This window comes from Nestor notabilis, unplaced genomic scaffold, assembly GCF_000696875.1.
Source record: "Nestor notabilis isolate BGI_N333 unplaced genomic scaffold, ASM69687v1 scaffold3378, whole genome shotgun sequence".
Lineage (NCBI taxonomy): Eukaryota > Metazoa > Chordata > Aves > Psittaciformes > Psittacidae > Nestor > Nestor notabilis.
In genome coordinates, this window is record NW_009938649.1 from 15,177 (window position 1) to 31,395 (window position 16,219).

The 16,219-nt window shown below is 40.6% G+C and overlaps 1 protein-coding gene across 1 annotated transcript in view; it reads right to left on the reverse strand.

The window, feature by feature from the left end:
* Nucleotides 1-14,414, reverse strand: part of KLHL20 (kelch-like family member 20) — a 22,839-nt gene extending 8,425 nt beyond the window's left edge. Inside the window, exons 1-4 of the mRNA XM_010019434.1 lie at nt 14,350-14,414; nt 5,786-6,359; nt 1,292-1,450; nt 1-80 (exon numbers count right to left, since the gene is read on the reverse strand). Coding sequence (XP_010017736.1) covers nt 1-80; nt 1,292-1,450; nt 5,786-6,359; nt 14,350-14,372 — 836 coding nt within the window. The 5' untranslated portion in view covers nt 14,373-14,414. The remainder of the gene's footprint in view (nt 81-1,291; nt 1,451-5,785; nt 6,360-14,349) is intronic.
* Between the last annotated feature and the right edge of the window lie 1,805 nt (nt 14,415-16,219).

Here is a 16,219-nt window from a genome sequence, read left to right on the forward strand (position 1 = left end):
CTCTTAATAAGCGGATCAGAACCCACTGTACCCACAAGAAACTTGGGACTCAGGAGTGGTAGACGGACATGCTGCAGGACCTAAAACACAAAACAGAACTTATATGGTAAACCACATACACCCACAGAGACGCAAGAAGCCAAATGGAAAATAGTGGCTAAAAGATTTTGAAAAAGAGTTATTAATTCCTCTGGCAAACATGCACAGTCATTTACACAGCCAAACCCTGGCATTTTAGCTCCTCTTACAGCACCTTTATCTTTTCAATATACCCATTTATATACCCAGCAAAATATCAGTCTTTGAAAGGGAACTAGCCACTGGACCTATTAACAGCTGAAAACAAGGTCACAATTAAAAACCTCTACAAAATTACAGATGTCAATACATTTGCCTGAAATGCTAGTTTACTTAAAAGTTTTAGCAACCATTTAGCTCTCTTAAATGTGAGCAGTATTGCGTAGTAAAGGAGCTATAACAAGCAACATGCTTTTCACAATGGTTTAGAATTCGGAGGTGAAAGCAGGTATAGACAGAGAGGCCTAAAAAGGCAAACATTTACAAGAGCATTAAGAGCTACCTTGAGAACAGCAGGATTTTCTGGCTTGGTTTATTTAAAACAATTTTCAAAGCTTTCAACTAAATAAAGTTGTACTTAACGTCTATTTTCAAAGCAGAAACACTAAGGCAGGCAGACTCTCACCTCTTTTGATCAGAAAGCCTGAGACTTCAGAGGCTTTCCAGCTGACAAGCTTTGTCAGAATGGGTACTTCTCTGTGAAATGGCTTGGCTTAGATGAAGCATCATATTTCAACAAAACCATTCTGACAAGCTCCAGTATAGGATCACGAGGGCCGAGGCATCAAGCAGCAGAGCTTAAAGATACACCACAGATGATTTTTTTTTTTTTTTTTTTTTTTTTTTTTTTTTTTTATACTCCTTGGGTTTTTTTTTTTTTTTTTTTTTTTTTTTTTTTTTTAAATCCACTGTGGTTTTTATACAACACTCAAAGCAATGCAGACAGGTTTGTCTGGACAGACGACTGGAGTGATCTAGTTTGGCAAGTCCTACCTGGAAACAATTCAACAAAGCCCCTGCTGAAGACTCCAGACAGTGCACCTTCCTGCCTAGATGAACAGAGTGCAAGCCATCTACCATAGGTGGAAGTCAGACAGATTTACTGGAGCTTTGCATAAAATCAGAACTGACACTGCTGTGGCACCACCGTATCAGCCCTCATCATTCTTCTTCTGAATAAAGCAGCCTCAAATATTACTGTGCTCAAGATTACCTGTGGCAGCTGGGGTCTTCTTTCCTGAATGCTGTATTTCACCCAGGCCATCACTGCATTGAACACCTGCTCTTCACTGCGAACATTTAACTCGTCACTGGATATAATATCTATGAGCTGATTGGCAGGAAGCAGCATGAACTCCTCACTTTCCATTACCTGGTTAAACAGAAAAGGGAGGGTGAAAAAAGAAGTAAGGACAATGGCCAAAGTACCAGAGCATACACCACACCAGCACTTCAGTGCAACTCTAAAGAGGATATAGTCCACCTGAATTAGAATCTAATGGACGGATCCAGTAAAGTGCCAAATACCCATCAGTTTTGACATCACACATGCGAAGGGTTTGCTGCACAGAGCAGAATGCAGTCCTTTGCAACACAACAAAGACACTTTTAGATGGGAATGCAAGTGAAAAGGACCTTTACACAAAATTGTTTCTTGTAGGACACTTTAAACCACAGAACACACTGATCGGATTTCAAAATATAGGGGGGAAAAAAAAAAACCAAAACAAAGACCTTCTTTAAAATCAGTGTCCTTGTTCAGCATGTCTAACACAAAGCAGAAATTAAAATGTTGCAAAGGTGATAAATATGTGACTGAAAAGCACTATCAGAATAGAGGGGTTCTATTCACAAGAAATTCAAAACACAGAACAAAATAAAAGTCTCAGAAACAAGTTACCAGAGGCATTGTAGAGAACATGGGAAGTCTTATCTGTGGCAGAACAAAAATACTTCAGGTAAGGGAGATGGACTCATTTGATACTGCCTCTTTCATTTGCTCTTAAGATGCGAGTATGCACAAGTCCAGATGCACTAGAGAGGAAATCGGAGCCTCCTAAGGCCCTAAAAACTGATCTCTTGGGAAATTCAAGCCACTGACAATCTTCAAATATAATTCCTTCAGCACCCAAGATAGCAACCGTGTTTCTCAGACGGCTTTAGCTGTCACTGGAGAACTGCTCACACAACACACTGCAGAGCACACGAGTCAGTCTGCGACTGCCTTGGGAAGTTACAGAGCTCATGCACAGCCATGTCTTCTTCGCAGGTACCATGGGAAAAATGCAAGAATCAAAATAAAGAGATCTGCAGAAATGGTTTGATTGATAACTGCCATCTTGGCTTCCCTACAATCATTCCCAGTTCATAGCCTGTAATCTCCAAGAGGTTCAGTGACAAAAAAATAACTGAATATTGGCCGTGTTCTTGTAATTTGTGAGCACATTAGAATTCTATGACTTATGATTTGCAGCATAAATTAAAGAAAAATATCTTGACACAACCATCTCAACAGGAGTCAGTTGTGCAGTCCTTTTAATTACCTAAAGAAATTACTTAAAAGCACTGAACATATACACAAAAATTGCCAAGTTACTGACAATAAAAAATATTGTTAAAAAAAAGACCACAACGAGATCAGTTACAAGACTGTTCTTGGATTCCATGGGCTTTTAGGGACAGGCTAACCCACACTTCTTCAGGCTTAGAGTAAGAACTGGGTTGATCATTAAAAGATCTTTATCAGCACTTTTACATAGTGTCTCTCCTTTCTACACTGACTAGCTTATGTCTAAACTTTACTCTGACAGTTTGTAAATGCAGCCTCGGAGACTGAAAACAGAGACTCTAGAAATTTATGAGGTAAGGATGGTCAGCCAGACTCTCCCTTCCACCCTCAGAAAACCCAGTTCCATTGATAGCCTCACAAAACTCAAAGTACTGGAAGCACTTCTGCACACCAAATCATTACCACTATGCAACTTGTTAGTTTACATAGTAAATTACTTTAAATGCTTTGCCTTATTCTGGCTTAATTATCAGGACACTAATAATTACCTAATATTACTAATGGTCTATTAGACTGACTTCTTATTAAACAAGAATTGGATGGGCTTCATTTCCTCTACAGTATTCATGTGCACTGATGCTTTTACAAACAGATAGAACAAATGTCGAAGTATATAATATGGGGTGCATTTTTTGTCTGTTGATACAAAATACAAGTTGTTCATCCTTGAATACATTTTTCCCTTCACAAAGGTGTCAGAGACCAAACAAAAAAAAAAAGTACAAAAGTTGTTCTGGTACAGCAGAGTTGTTAACGAAACCATTTAACATTGTATCCACAAGATTCACTAGGGGATTTAGGCAACAAATTAAGGCAAATTGAAAACTTGGAAAAATATTTTACCAAGAAGTTAATGATGTAATGCAGCAATACACAGAAAAATCAATAGAACTAGAGGTTAGTGCAGCAGAGGACATGAAGCAATTCAAATTGCGTTCAGGGTAACTGCATGGTTTGGCCTGATGCCTAGTGCTTAATATTTTACATCGTCATTCAGGAAATTCCCATCTGGCATTTCTTCCCAGCTCAGAGGAATGATGAGCGTACAGCCTCTGCAGAGGAAGGTACATTTTTATCAGTTCTCAGCCTCCACAGTAGAGGAGGATTAAGTAGTGATATCACTGGCTTCCATCAGAGATTACCAAACCACTCTCCAGATGGAAAATAATAGCAGATTAGAACACAATCCCAACAAGCAGCACCACTAAGACTGTCTGCAGAGAAAGGAGTAGGAGCAAAGAAATGATCATTAAGGATGAAGAGCTGCAAATTTCCCAGGGCACTGAAAGGGACATCAAAACCTGCCCAGGCCAAAAAAAATAGTGCTCTAATCTAAGCAATTGTTTTCCGGAGGCCATGATTCAGTTAAGTCAATTTTAATTTGCCCCATCTTTGAGTAGGAGTGGTTTTGAGCCCAAAACTTTTGCTTTGTGTGTTTTAACAGGGATAAGGAAGACAGCTGTTTCTGAGAGACTGCAAAAGAAAAGAACCCCATAGCAAGCAGCCCTTAACAGCCAGCTATATGTATTAATGCTAAAACATTTTAAAACAAAATTGTTATGCTGTTAAAAAGTTAGAGGCTTGTAAGCATGCCCTACTCATGTAATAACAAGAGCAGCACAGATCTAACCATTAAAACAACCAAGCACTGAAAAAAATGGCCATCTGTTTACCATCCTGCTCCCCTCCAAAAAAAATGTAGAAGAAATTAAATGCAGAGCAAGCACAGAGCACATGAAATGGACAGTTAAAATGTCAGGCTTTTGGGAAATCACCAAGTTCTGCAAAACACAAGCTCTCATCTTAAACCACAAGTTCTATTTTCTAGTCTTTACAGATAGGAAAGATGTATTTAACTACAACTTTTAGAGTAAACTAATGTGTCTACAGTTAGATACCAAGTATTGTCTTCAATGTGTCCAACACTCAAGTTCAATTGTGTTTGCTTCTGCTCATATTTTTTCTGACTGAAATTAATACAATTCCAATCTGTTTCCTGCAGGGAAAAGAAAATCAGCAAGCTGCAATCAATTACAGCACTTACATACTGCAGCTTCTCTGGGGACACTAAATGAGCACCAGGAGTTGATACCAGAGTTACTCCCTTTGGAAAACATCTACCTATGAAGCAGGTGGAAAGAGGCGATTTCTCCACAGCAGGCTACATGTTCCAAGGGATGGAAGAGTGCAGTTTCTAGAAGAGGCAAGAGACTAATTTCTTTTAGCAGGGGAACAGACGTCCATGCCGAGCACACTCCTACAGAGCAGCTGGTTCCCAAACACACACAAATTTTTACCCTTCCAACCAGGGCTCAGGAAAGACACCACTTAAAGCACTGGGCTCCTTTCTGCATCTGGGTGTAACGGCAAAGTAAAGACCCACTCTTCCCAGACTACCGCTCACAAAATTCTTAATTATTATGCTGATCCTTCCCTGAAACAGTTGCTGGCAATTTCCCACTCCTAAAAAAAAAAAAACAAAAAAAAAAACAAAAACAAAAACAAACACACAACCAAAAAAACAAAACAAAAACAGAAACACCCAGGCAGAGAGTCAGATAGGAAGAGACTCAAGTTTAAAAAGGTAAGCTACAAAATTAAACAGTTTCTGCTGAATAATAGATGCAAAACCCTAGTTCTGCTACAGCAAGGGAACTGAAGACTCCACTGAGGCAGCTGCGTGCTCTCCCATACACCCACCTTTCCAATCCCTAAACTTAACATCAAATTTTTTTGGTTCTGTTGATGCACTGTCCTTACTTTAACACCTATCTCCCCTCCAATCATGTAGAATCCAGAACATTTCTGAAAGGGAAATGAAACATCATACCATTATGCAGTCCTGTCAGATTCACCGCCAAACTCCAGCTACACCTGCAATCTTGCCGTCCACGTAGCACTTGCCACCCAACTTTAAGAAATGCTATGGATCACATACAAACCACCAGTACAACACAGTCCTACAAGTACCTCTTTCCTCTTTCTTCCCCACCTAATGACTGGTACCCATCACTATTATGGCACACAGCAAATGTAATAGCAGGATTTGGAAAGAAGCACAAGATGAGAGCTGCTCAAAGCTGTCATAGGACACATTCATACATTTTACACCCTAACTCCAACACACTCACTTCTTACCTCCTGGAAGTTATGCTGTGTGAACTTGTCAGCAATCCTTAACAGTTCACGGCATGAGTGAGTGTCAGCAAAAGCTCGGATGCCCAGGCAATTGGAAGGGTCCAACTGTCTCTTAAGGAACTCACAGCAGGCCTCCTGGATCTCAGCCAACTGGAGAAGGCAAGCAGCTGGCAACAAGGTCTGGACATTTCCCTCTTCTACAGTGATCTGAGAGGTGTATGCAAAGTCAATCAGCAGTTCCATGGCCCTTTCATCGATGTCTCTAATTACTACTTCTGTCTGCCGAGACTCTGCCAGTTCCCCAGTGAACATGGCTCGGAAGTAAGGGCTGCAGGCTGATAGAATCACCCTGTGGGCGTAGATCTTCTTTGCACCAACTACTAGCACCACATCACACAATTCCCGGTGCTTCCTCAGAAGATTGATGACTTCCAAGGTTTGTCGAGGGTGCTTGTCAGAAATGTAGGGCATGCGAGCAGGCTGTGGCACCCCTTCTGGCAGTTTGTTAGGATCTCCAAGTGTGCAACGGCTAGTCACATCCATTCCGGTCTCTCCTGGTCGAGTACTGGTACACCTGCAGTGGAGGAAGTCATAAGACAGGACCATCGTCACCTAATCTACCACCAACTGTAAGCCAAAGCGCTCTACAGCTCGCACTGATTACAAGCACAAAACCAGCACTGCCTGTAGCTCCATGCTGTAACAGAAACAAGCACATGATTACGTGAAGGAGGAATCTGTCTCAAACCAAAGCATACCTAGAAGTAAACAAATGTCAACTTGCAAGAAGCTTATATTTACATCTATTTTTATATGCTTTCTATGACACATGGCTGTAATATCCAACTACACATACATATTCATTAGCTGAACCTCATAATAGCCTTGTGTGGTAGAGAAGCAATATCCCCATTTCACAGAGAGTGACTCAAAGCAGAAAAGATTAGCTGACTTGCCCATTGTCACTTGAGTTTTCCTTAACAGAGCTGGAGATGGATTTCCACTGTGAAGAATTCCAGCTGCATGATTTAGCCAAACTTTTCTGTTCTTCTATCTACTGTTTTTAGAGGGTCACTCATCACTGATATCTGAACACACTAAACTGTCACACAGACTTCAGTAATTTAAAATAGCCTGCAGCCTACCATGAGTGTTTCAGGTTCACAGAATATCCATTTAATCATCACCAGTTATTTTGGAATTATGGAGGCTTCTGACTCAATCCAACTTCCCTGACACGTTTCAAAAGAAGGTTAATCTTTCCCAAGAATGGCAGACTAAGAACTGCAGAAGGCAATTGAGATTATCAGACTGACCAGGAAAAAGTCAAAAAAAGTCAAAGTATCTACAACTATTGGCCTAGTGAAAAAGGAAGAAAATAAAGTCAAGATGATAACTTTAGAGATGAGGAATGACTTGAGAATATAAAAAACAAGCTGCTGACACAGAGTAGGAACAACATACTATCTTCCAAGTTCCACGTGCAACATGTTAGCTAGCTGATGTTCTTCTTTATGAAAGTTCAGGTACCTTTCCTTTATCCCTCACTTCCCTGAGCAGATGTCAGCTCTGCCACAGCCTAAGTGCAGTACTCCTCTGCACAGCAGCATGACATGCTGACAGACCACACTTTTCACATATACTACTAACCCAATAGAATGGGAATACAGTATTTCTCCAAGCCCTTCTGCAGTTCTGCAAGCATGAACCAAGATGACACACCTCAAACCTCACTTTGCAGAGATGTCTGCCTACACCCCAGACTTTACAACACATTATGACTGAAATCAGTGCTAAACGAGAATTAAACCCAACTCTATTTTCAGCAATCAGACTAAATAAGCAGATCAGTACACACATACCTGAGGTGGCATTTTGCATGTTCCAAGCATAGCATATGTGAATTTCTGCCACATATCATACGCACAATTAAAAAAGATGCATAAATGCCAGTAACATATCGATTACTATGAAAATAAGGAAAATAAAGGAAACTATTTCCTCTTCACACTTCAAAGGAAAACCACCACTTACATCAATTAAAGCATACTGCACAAAATACCAGAATACTGATAGTTATGAATTATCCAGTTAGTATTCTAGCTGGTTAAGATATACTGAAAGACCCAATACATGCTATCCATTACCACCTTCTCTCGTACACTGTTATCTGTGAGCTGTCACTACTTCACTTGGTTCATATTAAGAGTTAAAAAGAAATCTAACTTTGCATTGCCATTGCTCAATGTATTTTGCAGCATGCTTGAAGGAAAGAATTAAAAAAAAAGGAAAAAGTAACTCACATCTTTTCCTCTCATTACTATGTCAAACACATTTTCTAACCACAGGGAAACCAGCCTCTTTGCAGTCGTTCAAATTATTCACTTGCATCTTAGCCTGTTTTCCCATTCCCCCCATACTCTCTTCTTCATCATCACATTCAGATGTTTCAGACCATTACCAGCTGGGTCTCCTGTCTCGGTTTTGTTCCTTGTTCCTGTTCAGCCTCTGCACCTCAAATGCCCTGGGGTTTACCCCCATTCCATCTTTTTTTTTTATATCCATCACCATTCTACTTTTCTGACACCTCTGACAAATCCTTCTGCTGTTATACTGCCTCTCACTCTCCTCCACCCACTCTTGTCCCTCACAACCCAAATTCACCTTGTAGGGTTTGACAACCATTTTCAAAGCTCTGCCAAGTTCCTCATGAAAAATGTGCTAAGCTCTCCTCACAGCAACATAGACAAATCAAGTTTAATGGTACCCCTACAAAAACCCCCAAGAAACCTTGACTAAAGATTAATTTACCTTATTAGCTTACTTTCATGCTTCTTAGCAGCTAAGGCCAGAGGGCAAGTAATTTAATCCCTCTACCAAGAGATGGAGAAAGTTAGTGACAAAAATCTCCCTGTAGAGTCTAGCTCTTGCCAAGCAAGCCAAACAGATTTTTACTGTGCATTAGGACTTTCAAGCTATGTCAAACCAACCCTGGGAGAAAAAAAGAAAAATAAGAGCCCTATTAAGACACACACTTACTGTAATAATTTTTGGTCAGTCAAATCACAACAGTACAGAACAAGAATTCTCCAAACCAAAAACCCATTCCATGTAACTAACATAGCAGAAGACATGACCTATATCTAAGACAATACCTGCTTCTGGAAAGCAGAATCCCTCCACTACACCCGTAGGCTTTCCTCAAAGACAACTCCCACTAAAAACAGCCTTACTGCAAATCTCAGAGAACTTTTTAGACTGGCACAGATTCTAAGTACAGAAAGATTAGATTAAGCCTATGCTGCCACAAGGAATACAGTGTACCTTGTCAATCCCATCACCCAAGACTCTTTGCTGACACAGCGCAATGGGGTGGACCATCTTATGCCACATGACTGGCCAGATTTAGGCAGTAATCCTTCCTAGCCAAGACAGGACAGAACAGGACTTTTCTGCCCAAATGAAACTGCTGTACAAGCCTTTAAATAAACTGACTGAAAGGGAGTCCGGTTAGTAAGATCTGGAGGTGTTCCTGCATTGTTCCCATCAGCGTTCATCTGAGTGCCTGCATTGCACTGTGAGTTGCTGCTTACACAGGCATGGAAGCATGAATTAGAAGGACACTGTCTGATAGCAAGTGCCTCCACAGGTATAACAATTTAACTGCATTATGTGTGCATTATGCATATGTATGCATCGAGAATGAAATGATGAGTCAGTACTTAGAGGTGTGAAAGACAGAAGGCAACACTTGATCCTCGCATAGCAGGCTAGCTGCCTCCCCACACACACATGCAAAGCTAAGAGCTGCTCCTGAACACTCGGGGTGATGAAGAGGGGTTGAGGATTGGAAGAAATGTGTATGCAAGGATAAAAAGATTCACACCCAGCTATGCAGATTTTCTGGGATTAGCTTCCATCACAATGCAGGTCTGGGGAAATCAGCAAATACAATGGGATTAAGAAAGGGCTGACAAAGGATCAGTTTCTGTAGTGTGCTGCTGAAAAGCACAAATAGAAACACAGGCAGTCTGCAACACTAAGTGAGCTAGATAAATATGCTGCTCTGCCTCCATTTTACTAGGCTACACCAGTTGCCAAAACTTTACTCATTAACACAGACATCTGTGAAACATCCATGCTAGGAGCTTATAGCAGCTCCTTCCAAAGTTCAAAAAGATATCTACTAACATATCTTAAAAAAAAAAAAAAAAAAAAAAAAATCTCTCCACTACTGTCCTAGAGCTCCTTAGCTTCCAAGTCAGTGGCCTGCATTTTTTTTTTTTTTAATTCTTTTTAGGTTAACATATGTTTTAGCATGAGATTATAAGCAAGCTTTAACATTGTTCAGGAAAACAAAAATAGGCTGACCTATGCAACAGAACAAGTCTCAGACTGAAAATATCAACTGAAATCCAAAATCATACATCACTACTGGATTTCAGTAGCAAATGAAAATAACAAAACAAGCCAGTAGCAATTTCTGTCAATGCCTTGCTTTGAATTTAACACATACACAAATAATATATTATTTCCTATATTGGTTACAAAACTGCCAGAACAAAGATCTTTGATTTGGCCTAGCCAAATGCAATACCTTTGATGACAGAAGTGACAACACTGCCAACTAAGTAAATGGAAGTGCTTTATTATGACTATCAATACTCTAGGAATTAGTTAGCTAAAAGTCTGATTATTCTTAAAAATACCACCAATTCCTCTTCTTACCTAGCCAGCAAGGTTTAGATACACATTGTCAATGAGCCTGAGTCACGCAAACAAGCAGATAAACCTGACTGCAACAGTATTTTACATTACTCAAGAGGAGAGCAGCAAGGATCTGGTATATATTTACTATGACGGTGGTGAGGTACTGGAACAGGTTGCCCAGAAAAATTGTGGATGTCCCATCCCTAAAAGTGTTCAAGGCCACACTGGATGGGGCTTCAAGAAACCTGGTCTACTGGAAGATGTCCCTACCCAAGGCGGGGGGATTGGAACTACATGAGCTTTAAGGTCTCTTCCAACCCAAAACAAACCATTCTATGCTTCTACGATATGTCCCTATTCCATTGTTTAGTATGATTTTTACTGACCAAGCCTAGAAAACTCAGTTTCACCAAGAATGAGGATGTCCATACTCTGAAAGATGAAGTCATTACTGGAGTCTTTCAAAATCTTCCTAAGCCTTTTGTATTTTATCTTGGTCAAGAGCTATGTCCAAGCTATTGGTTAACTTTAAGCGCACACGAGGGCCCCAAGCACACCACTGGGGTCTGAAGACTACCCCTCAGCATGGTGTGGCTGCCTGTGCTCGAGGCTGCTACAGTACAGCACTGCTGTAACCTGGAATTAGGCTGCAGGGAAGAGGAAAGAGGTAGGAGGACCTCCCCACTTTGCTTGGGAGCTGCTCAAGCCCTTGTGCCTGGCCTGAGCACATCTGCACCTGACCTTGCACTCCAATGACACTGATCTGCTGAGCTGGCTTCCTGGCTTGACCTCAGCCCTTCTTCATCACTACAGACTTGCCTGATGAGTACTGGACTCTTGACTGACCCTGGTTATTGAATTTGCTCTGCCCTCCTTGCTCAGGTACTGCAGGACTATGCCCTTTACTGAGAGGTCCCCTCTGCCTTGTTTTTTCCTTCAGCAAAACAGTGTTCCCTTGCTCCTCCCGGACAGAGAAAGTATAGCCTGCCCCAACTGTCACTTCATTCCTAATGCAAGTGTCATGGTTTAAACCCTGCCAGAAACGCAGTACCATGTAGCCACTCACTCACCCCCCCCACTTCTCTCTCCTCAGGCGGGATGGGAGGAGAATCAAAAGAATGCAAAACCTGCAGGTTGAGATAAGAACAGTTTAATAACTAAAATAAAGTACTATCTTATAATGATAATAATAGCAGAAATAACAATCACAAAGATACAAAACTAAAAGGGGACCCCACACCCCCAAACCAGCAAATACAAGTGATGCACAATACAATTGCTCACCACCCGCTGACTGATACCCAGCCCATCCCCAAGCAGTAATCAGCCCCTTCTAGCCAACTTCCCCATATTGTATACTGGGCATGATGTGCTGTGGTATGGAATACCCCTTTGGCTAGTTTGGGTCTGGTGCCCTGTCTCTGTTCCCTCCTGGCTTCTTGTGCAACTCCTCACTGGCAGGGCATGGGAAACTGAAAAGTCCATGATAAGGGTAAGCACTACTTAGCAACAACTAGAACATCAGTGTGTTATCAGCATTATTCTCACATGAAAGCTGAAACACAGCACTGCACCAGCTATTAGGAAGAAATTTAACTCTGTCCCAGCTGAAACCAGGACAGCAAGATAAATCCTGTTCCAACATCAATGTGTTTACTATACCTTTGACAGAAGTATCTGCAACTCCTTTTCTGTTCAAATTGTACTTCCCATCCTCTGAATGCTGTACACATTTGATACCAAGTCACCATGTTTACTAACAGAGTACAGACCAAGTGTCACTTCCCTCTTCTTGCAATATCTAACAGGACTCTTGCATGTGGTATTAAATGGCTGCAGAGCCCTGAATAACAGGATAAAAGGATAAAAGAAAATGCTGTACCATTTGCTTAGCTGGACCTTATAGGAAGATCTGGGAGCTTAAAGTTCAGTCAGGAATCTTTTATCATTTTCTGCTAAATGTAGAACAACAGTAGAACAACAAACAAATTTTAACAATTCACACAGAGGCCCTTAAAACATGCAAGCACATTTGAGAATTGAAGTCCACAGCTTGTGATAGAGCCCTGCTTGTCAGCCTAGACTGAGGCAGTACAATACACTGAGGCACAGCGATCAGCTAAGTTAGATCAAAAGTAAAACCACGTAAATATGTCAAACTTGCTATCCATGCCTTAACCTGTTTTGCCAGAGAGGGAGAGAAAACAAAAAGTACTCAAAGGTCAGGTCTGCACCCATTACCCACATAAAATTTAAAACTCCCCCAAAGCCTGAAGTGCCAAGATCAGCATCACAACAGAAAACCTTTATTACTTTGGCACCCAGCTGTTGCCCACCAGTAAAACCACCTAGTCTGAGTAGCAGACAGAACTTCCATGATAGCAAGTCCAAGGCCACAAACCCACTAAAGACATGAACTTCAGCACTTCAATTTTCTGCCTCAATGCAACATGCAGAAAACAGCAGACAAAAAAAATTTAGAACCTCAATTTTTCCACTAGGAACACAAAAAATAGAAAACAAGAAAACAAGCCAAGCCAGTCACCAATTTTATGTCATCTTGCAAAAAGATTTTGATAAATGAAGTACAACACAAGAACCTGAAAAGCTGTGGTTTTACACTGGTTAATGTTTAAACAGTTTACACTGTAGAAGACTAAGATGGAAGAAAGCTCATCTGCTACTTAATCTGTCTTAAAGAAGGAACTCACTGTAAAAGTCACATACAGCTCATTTTCCAAACCACATTTCTTATCTTGGCAAAAATATTGAACAATACATAACCTCACAGCAGTGATGCCCATATCATGTCACAAGGTTTACTCATTAGCTTAACTGAAACAGCAGCACAGCCTTTTTTTCTTGTGCTTGTCAGGTTCATTTAATTAAACAATACAGTGTCACTCTTTAAGGGTTTAAATGACTATTTATTTATTGCCTTCTTATACAGAACCTGCGCTAATGGTTTCTGCAAATGCTGTAGCTAGATATGCTCTACATATTCATCTATGATTAGAATTCCTTTTCTTCTTTTACATGACTGTTTACAGAATTATTGTTAATAAAAGCTTCCCTACTATCAACATCCTACAAAGTGCAGACAGACTAAGCAATTTGTGTGAGTTGTTTTTACTTCATTTAGAGGTACAAAACTTCAGGAAACTTTGCTTCCACGCAGCCTGTATCATACACAGAAATACAGAAACATATTTGCTGTTAAGTTTCTCCATGTGATTGCCACTGGACAGTGAAATGCAACTAGAACTAGCAGACAACCCTGTTTGCCAACCTGTCATCAACCTGACTTACTGTGGTAATCATTTCTCTATATAACAGATGTCTCTGACATAACCACTGCAAGAACTCCCCTGAATTAAACTTCAGCTTCACCTTCGACTCCTTAGAACTGAGGCAGCTGGCACCCATAATTTGAAAAGGAAATCTCCTTTTAACCCAGGACCTTACCCAACCAAAGAAACTAAATTCCTTTAGTTAAGGGGAAAAACAGTGCCCCTTAAAGTTTAAATTTATTCCCAGGCAGATTATTTCACACAATTAGATTAGTAATTAAATACTGAATTTTAAATAGGATAGTAAATGGGGAATGGAGAATTATAATAACTTGTCTGCTGTACTCTTCCTAACAGCACATTCATTTAGACTTCTGGTCTTGTAAATATAGAAAATTAAATACATTTAAGTAAGGACTAAGAGTGAACACTTTATATTATAATTTTCCTAGGCAGAGCTTAACAAAAAAAAAAAAGAAAGAAATGTCTAGGCACTTCAGAAACCAACTCATGTGATTTATCATATCTGGGCAAGAGAAGGACAATTGTTTTTCATAGTCTTACCTGCGCATTGGCTTTCCGTCCATGCACCGTGAAGAGAAACCTTCACCCTATGCTTCAAGATCTGATCCAAAAGAAAAAAAGAACAAAAAAGGGTCATATTCTGAAGGAAGAGAACCTTCTTTCCTCTCTTCATCCTGGCTTTAGGACAACAGAACTGACCACATCCACAGACTAATATGCCTTCAAGCTCTTAATCAGCTATAAAATCCACAGCCTAGATTAATGATGTCTTGGATTGCAGAGAATAAAACAGGAGAAAATATCAACATTAAATTTCACTACAGTTGCATAATGATTCTTTGGGCAAATGGAATACACACATCAAAATCAATAATAAAGTCTGCCTCTCTGAATCCTTAAATTGTTCTACCAAAGGAAAAAGTATCTCATGTAACAAGGTGTTCACTCTTACTCCTTGCTCAAAGCCAGAAGATATCTCTCCTTCATACATTTACTAGACTTAAGGCAGGCTGGCAGCTAATAAACAGCACTGTGCTGCCGAACAGCTACACTGTAGAAACAGTATTTGATGCAAGATAAAACTTGTGTCTGGGAACTGAAGATAACTATGTGCCCCAGAGGTAAAAGGGATGCTAATAATGGTACTACATCTGCAAAGATTAATGATGCTGCCTAACGCTCACTACACGTCCACTCCAAATATCCATTTTCTGAGGAAAATCACAGTTGCAAACTGCACAGGTCTTCCACGTTCAACCACTAACTTCTAATTGTAATGCAGATCAACCCGTTTTTCAAAGGAATTAATCATCTAAATTTTATTTTTAATGTCGATTCAATTAGGTATAAATTCAATTCAATCATTATTTAAAGCAATAAGGCTAACTTCCATCATATATTAAAAAACCAGAAGGGTGTTCTGCTTCCATACTGACTTCCTCCCATCCATAAATGAGGTGAGAAATCAGAAACTAGTGAAACTATAGGAAAAGCAATGACAGAATGAGACTGAATAACTCTGACAATAAAGAGAAGTAGCATTTAACTTAGAAAAACTTAGATTCTGGAAGAATAAAGTAATTTTTTGAAGACCGAAATTGTCTCATTGAAGCCCTGCATCCAACAATAACAAAATACATTTTGGCACAATTTAAATTTAACTACAAAATAAATATTTGTCTACATGAAGAAGCACGTTATTTTATATGCAACATTCTGTAGGTACATTATGACAGAAACACAAACACATCAGCCTGCCAGTTAATGAAGAATAAGCTCAGACTTGCTGTCTTCCACAGCTGCAAATTACTCAGGTTCATCGTTTTCTGCAAACAAAGCAAGCTGATTCCTCCTGGTTAGGGCACTCCCTACCCATTTAAATCCGAACTATGACTGCCCGGCCTCTCCCCGACCACACTCTGCTACCCCTCCTCTCGCCAGCATCGAGGAGCTTCCTGGAAACGCGAGTCTCGCTGCATGCACCCACGGGGAACACCATCTGCCCCACTGCAAAGTAGCATCTCCACAAATGCCCGTGTGCTGGAACACATGCAAAGGCCGTTCGGAGAATCTTGCACATGCTAGGAAATGTGGATGATATTATTTTTAGACCCCTGACTGCATCAGATTTAAACCCCTTAAAACACGCATTAAAAGTCGTGGGGAAAGAAAACACATTTTGGTCCAAGGTTCTCGATTTAGTGCTCTCCGCGGGGCAGCAACTGTACGAAATAACAACCTTCCCAGCAATGCGTAGCCACGGCTTTCGATCATCCGCAGGCGCAAGTAGGTTTCCCGGGACGTACGGATGCTCCTCCCGGACGAACACGGCTCCCGCCTGCCCCTTTCCCCGCAGACCCCACGCCAACAGCCCGCGGCGCGCAGAGAACGCCGCCAAAGGACCGCAAGC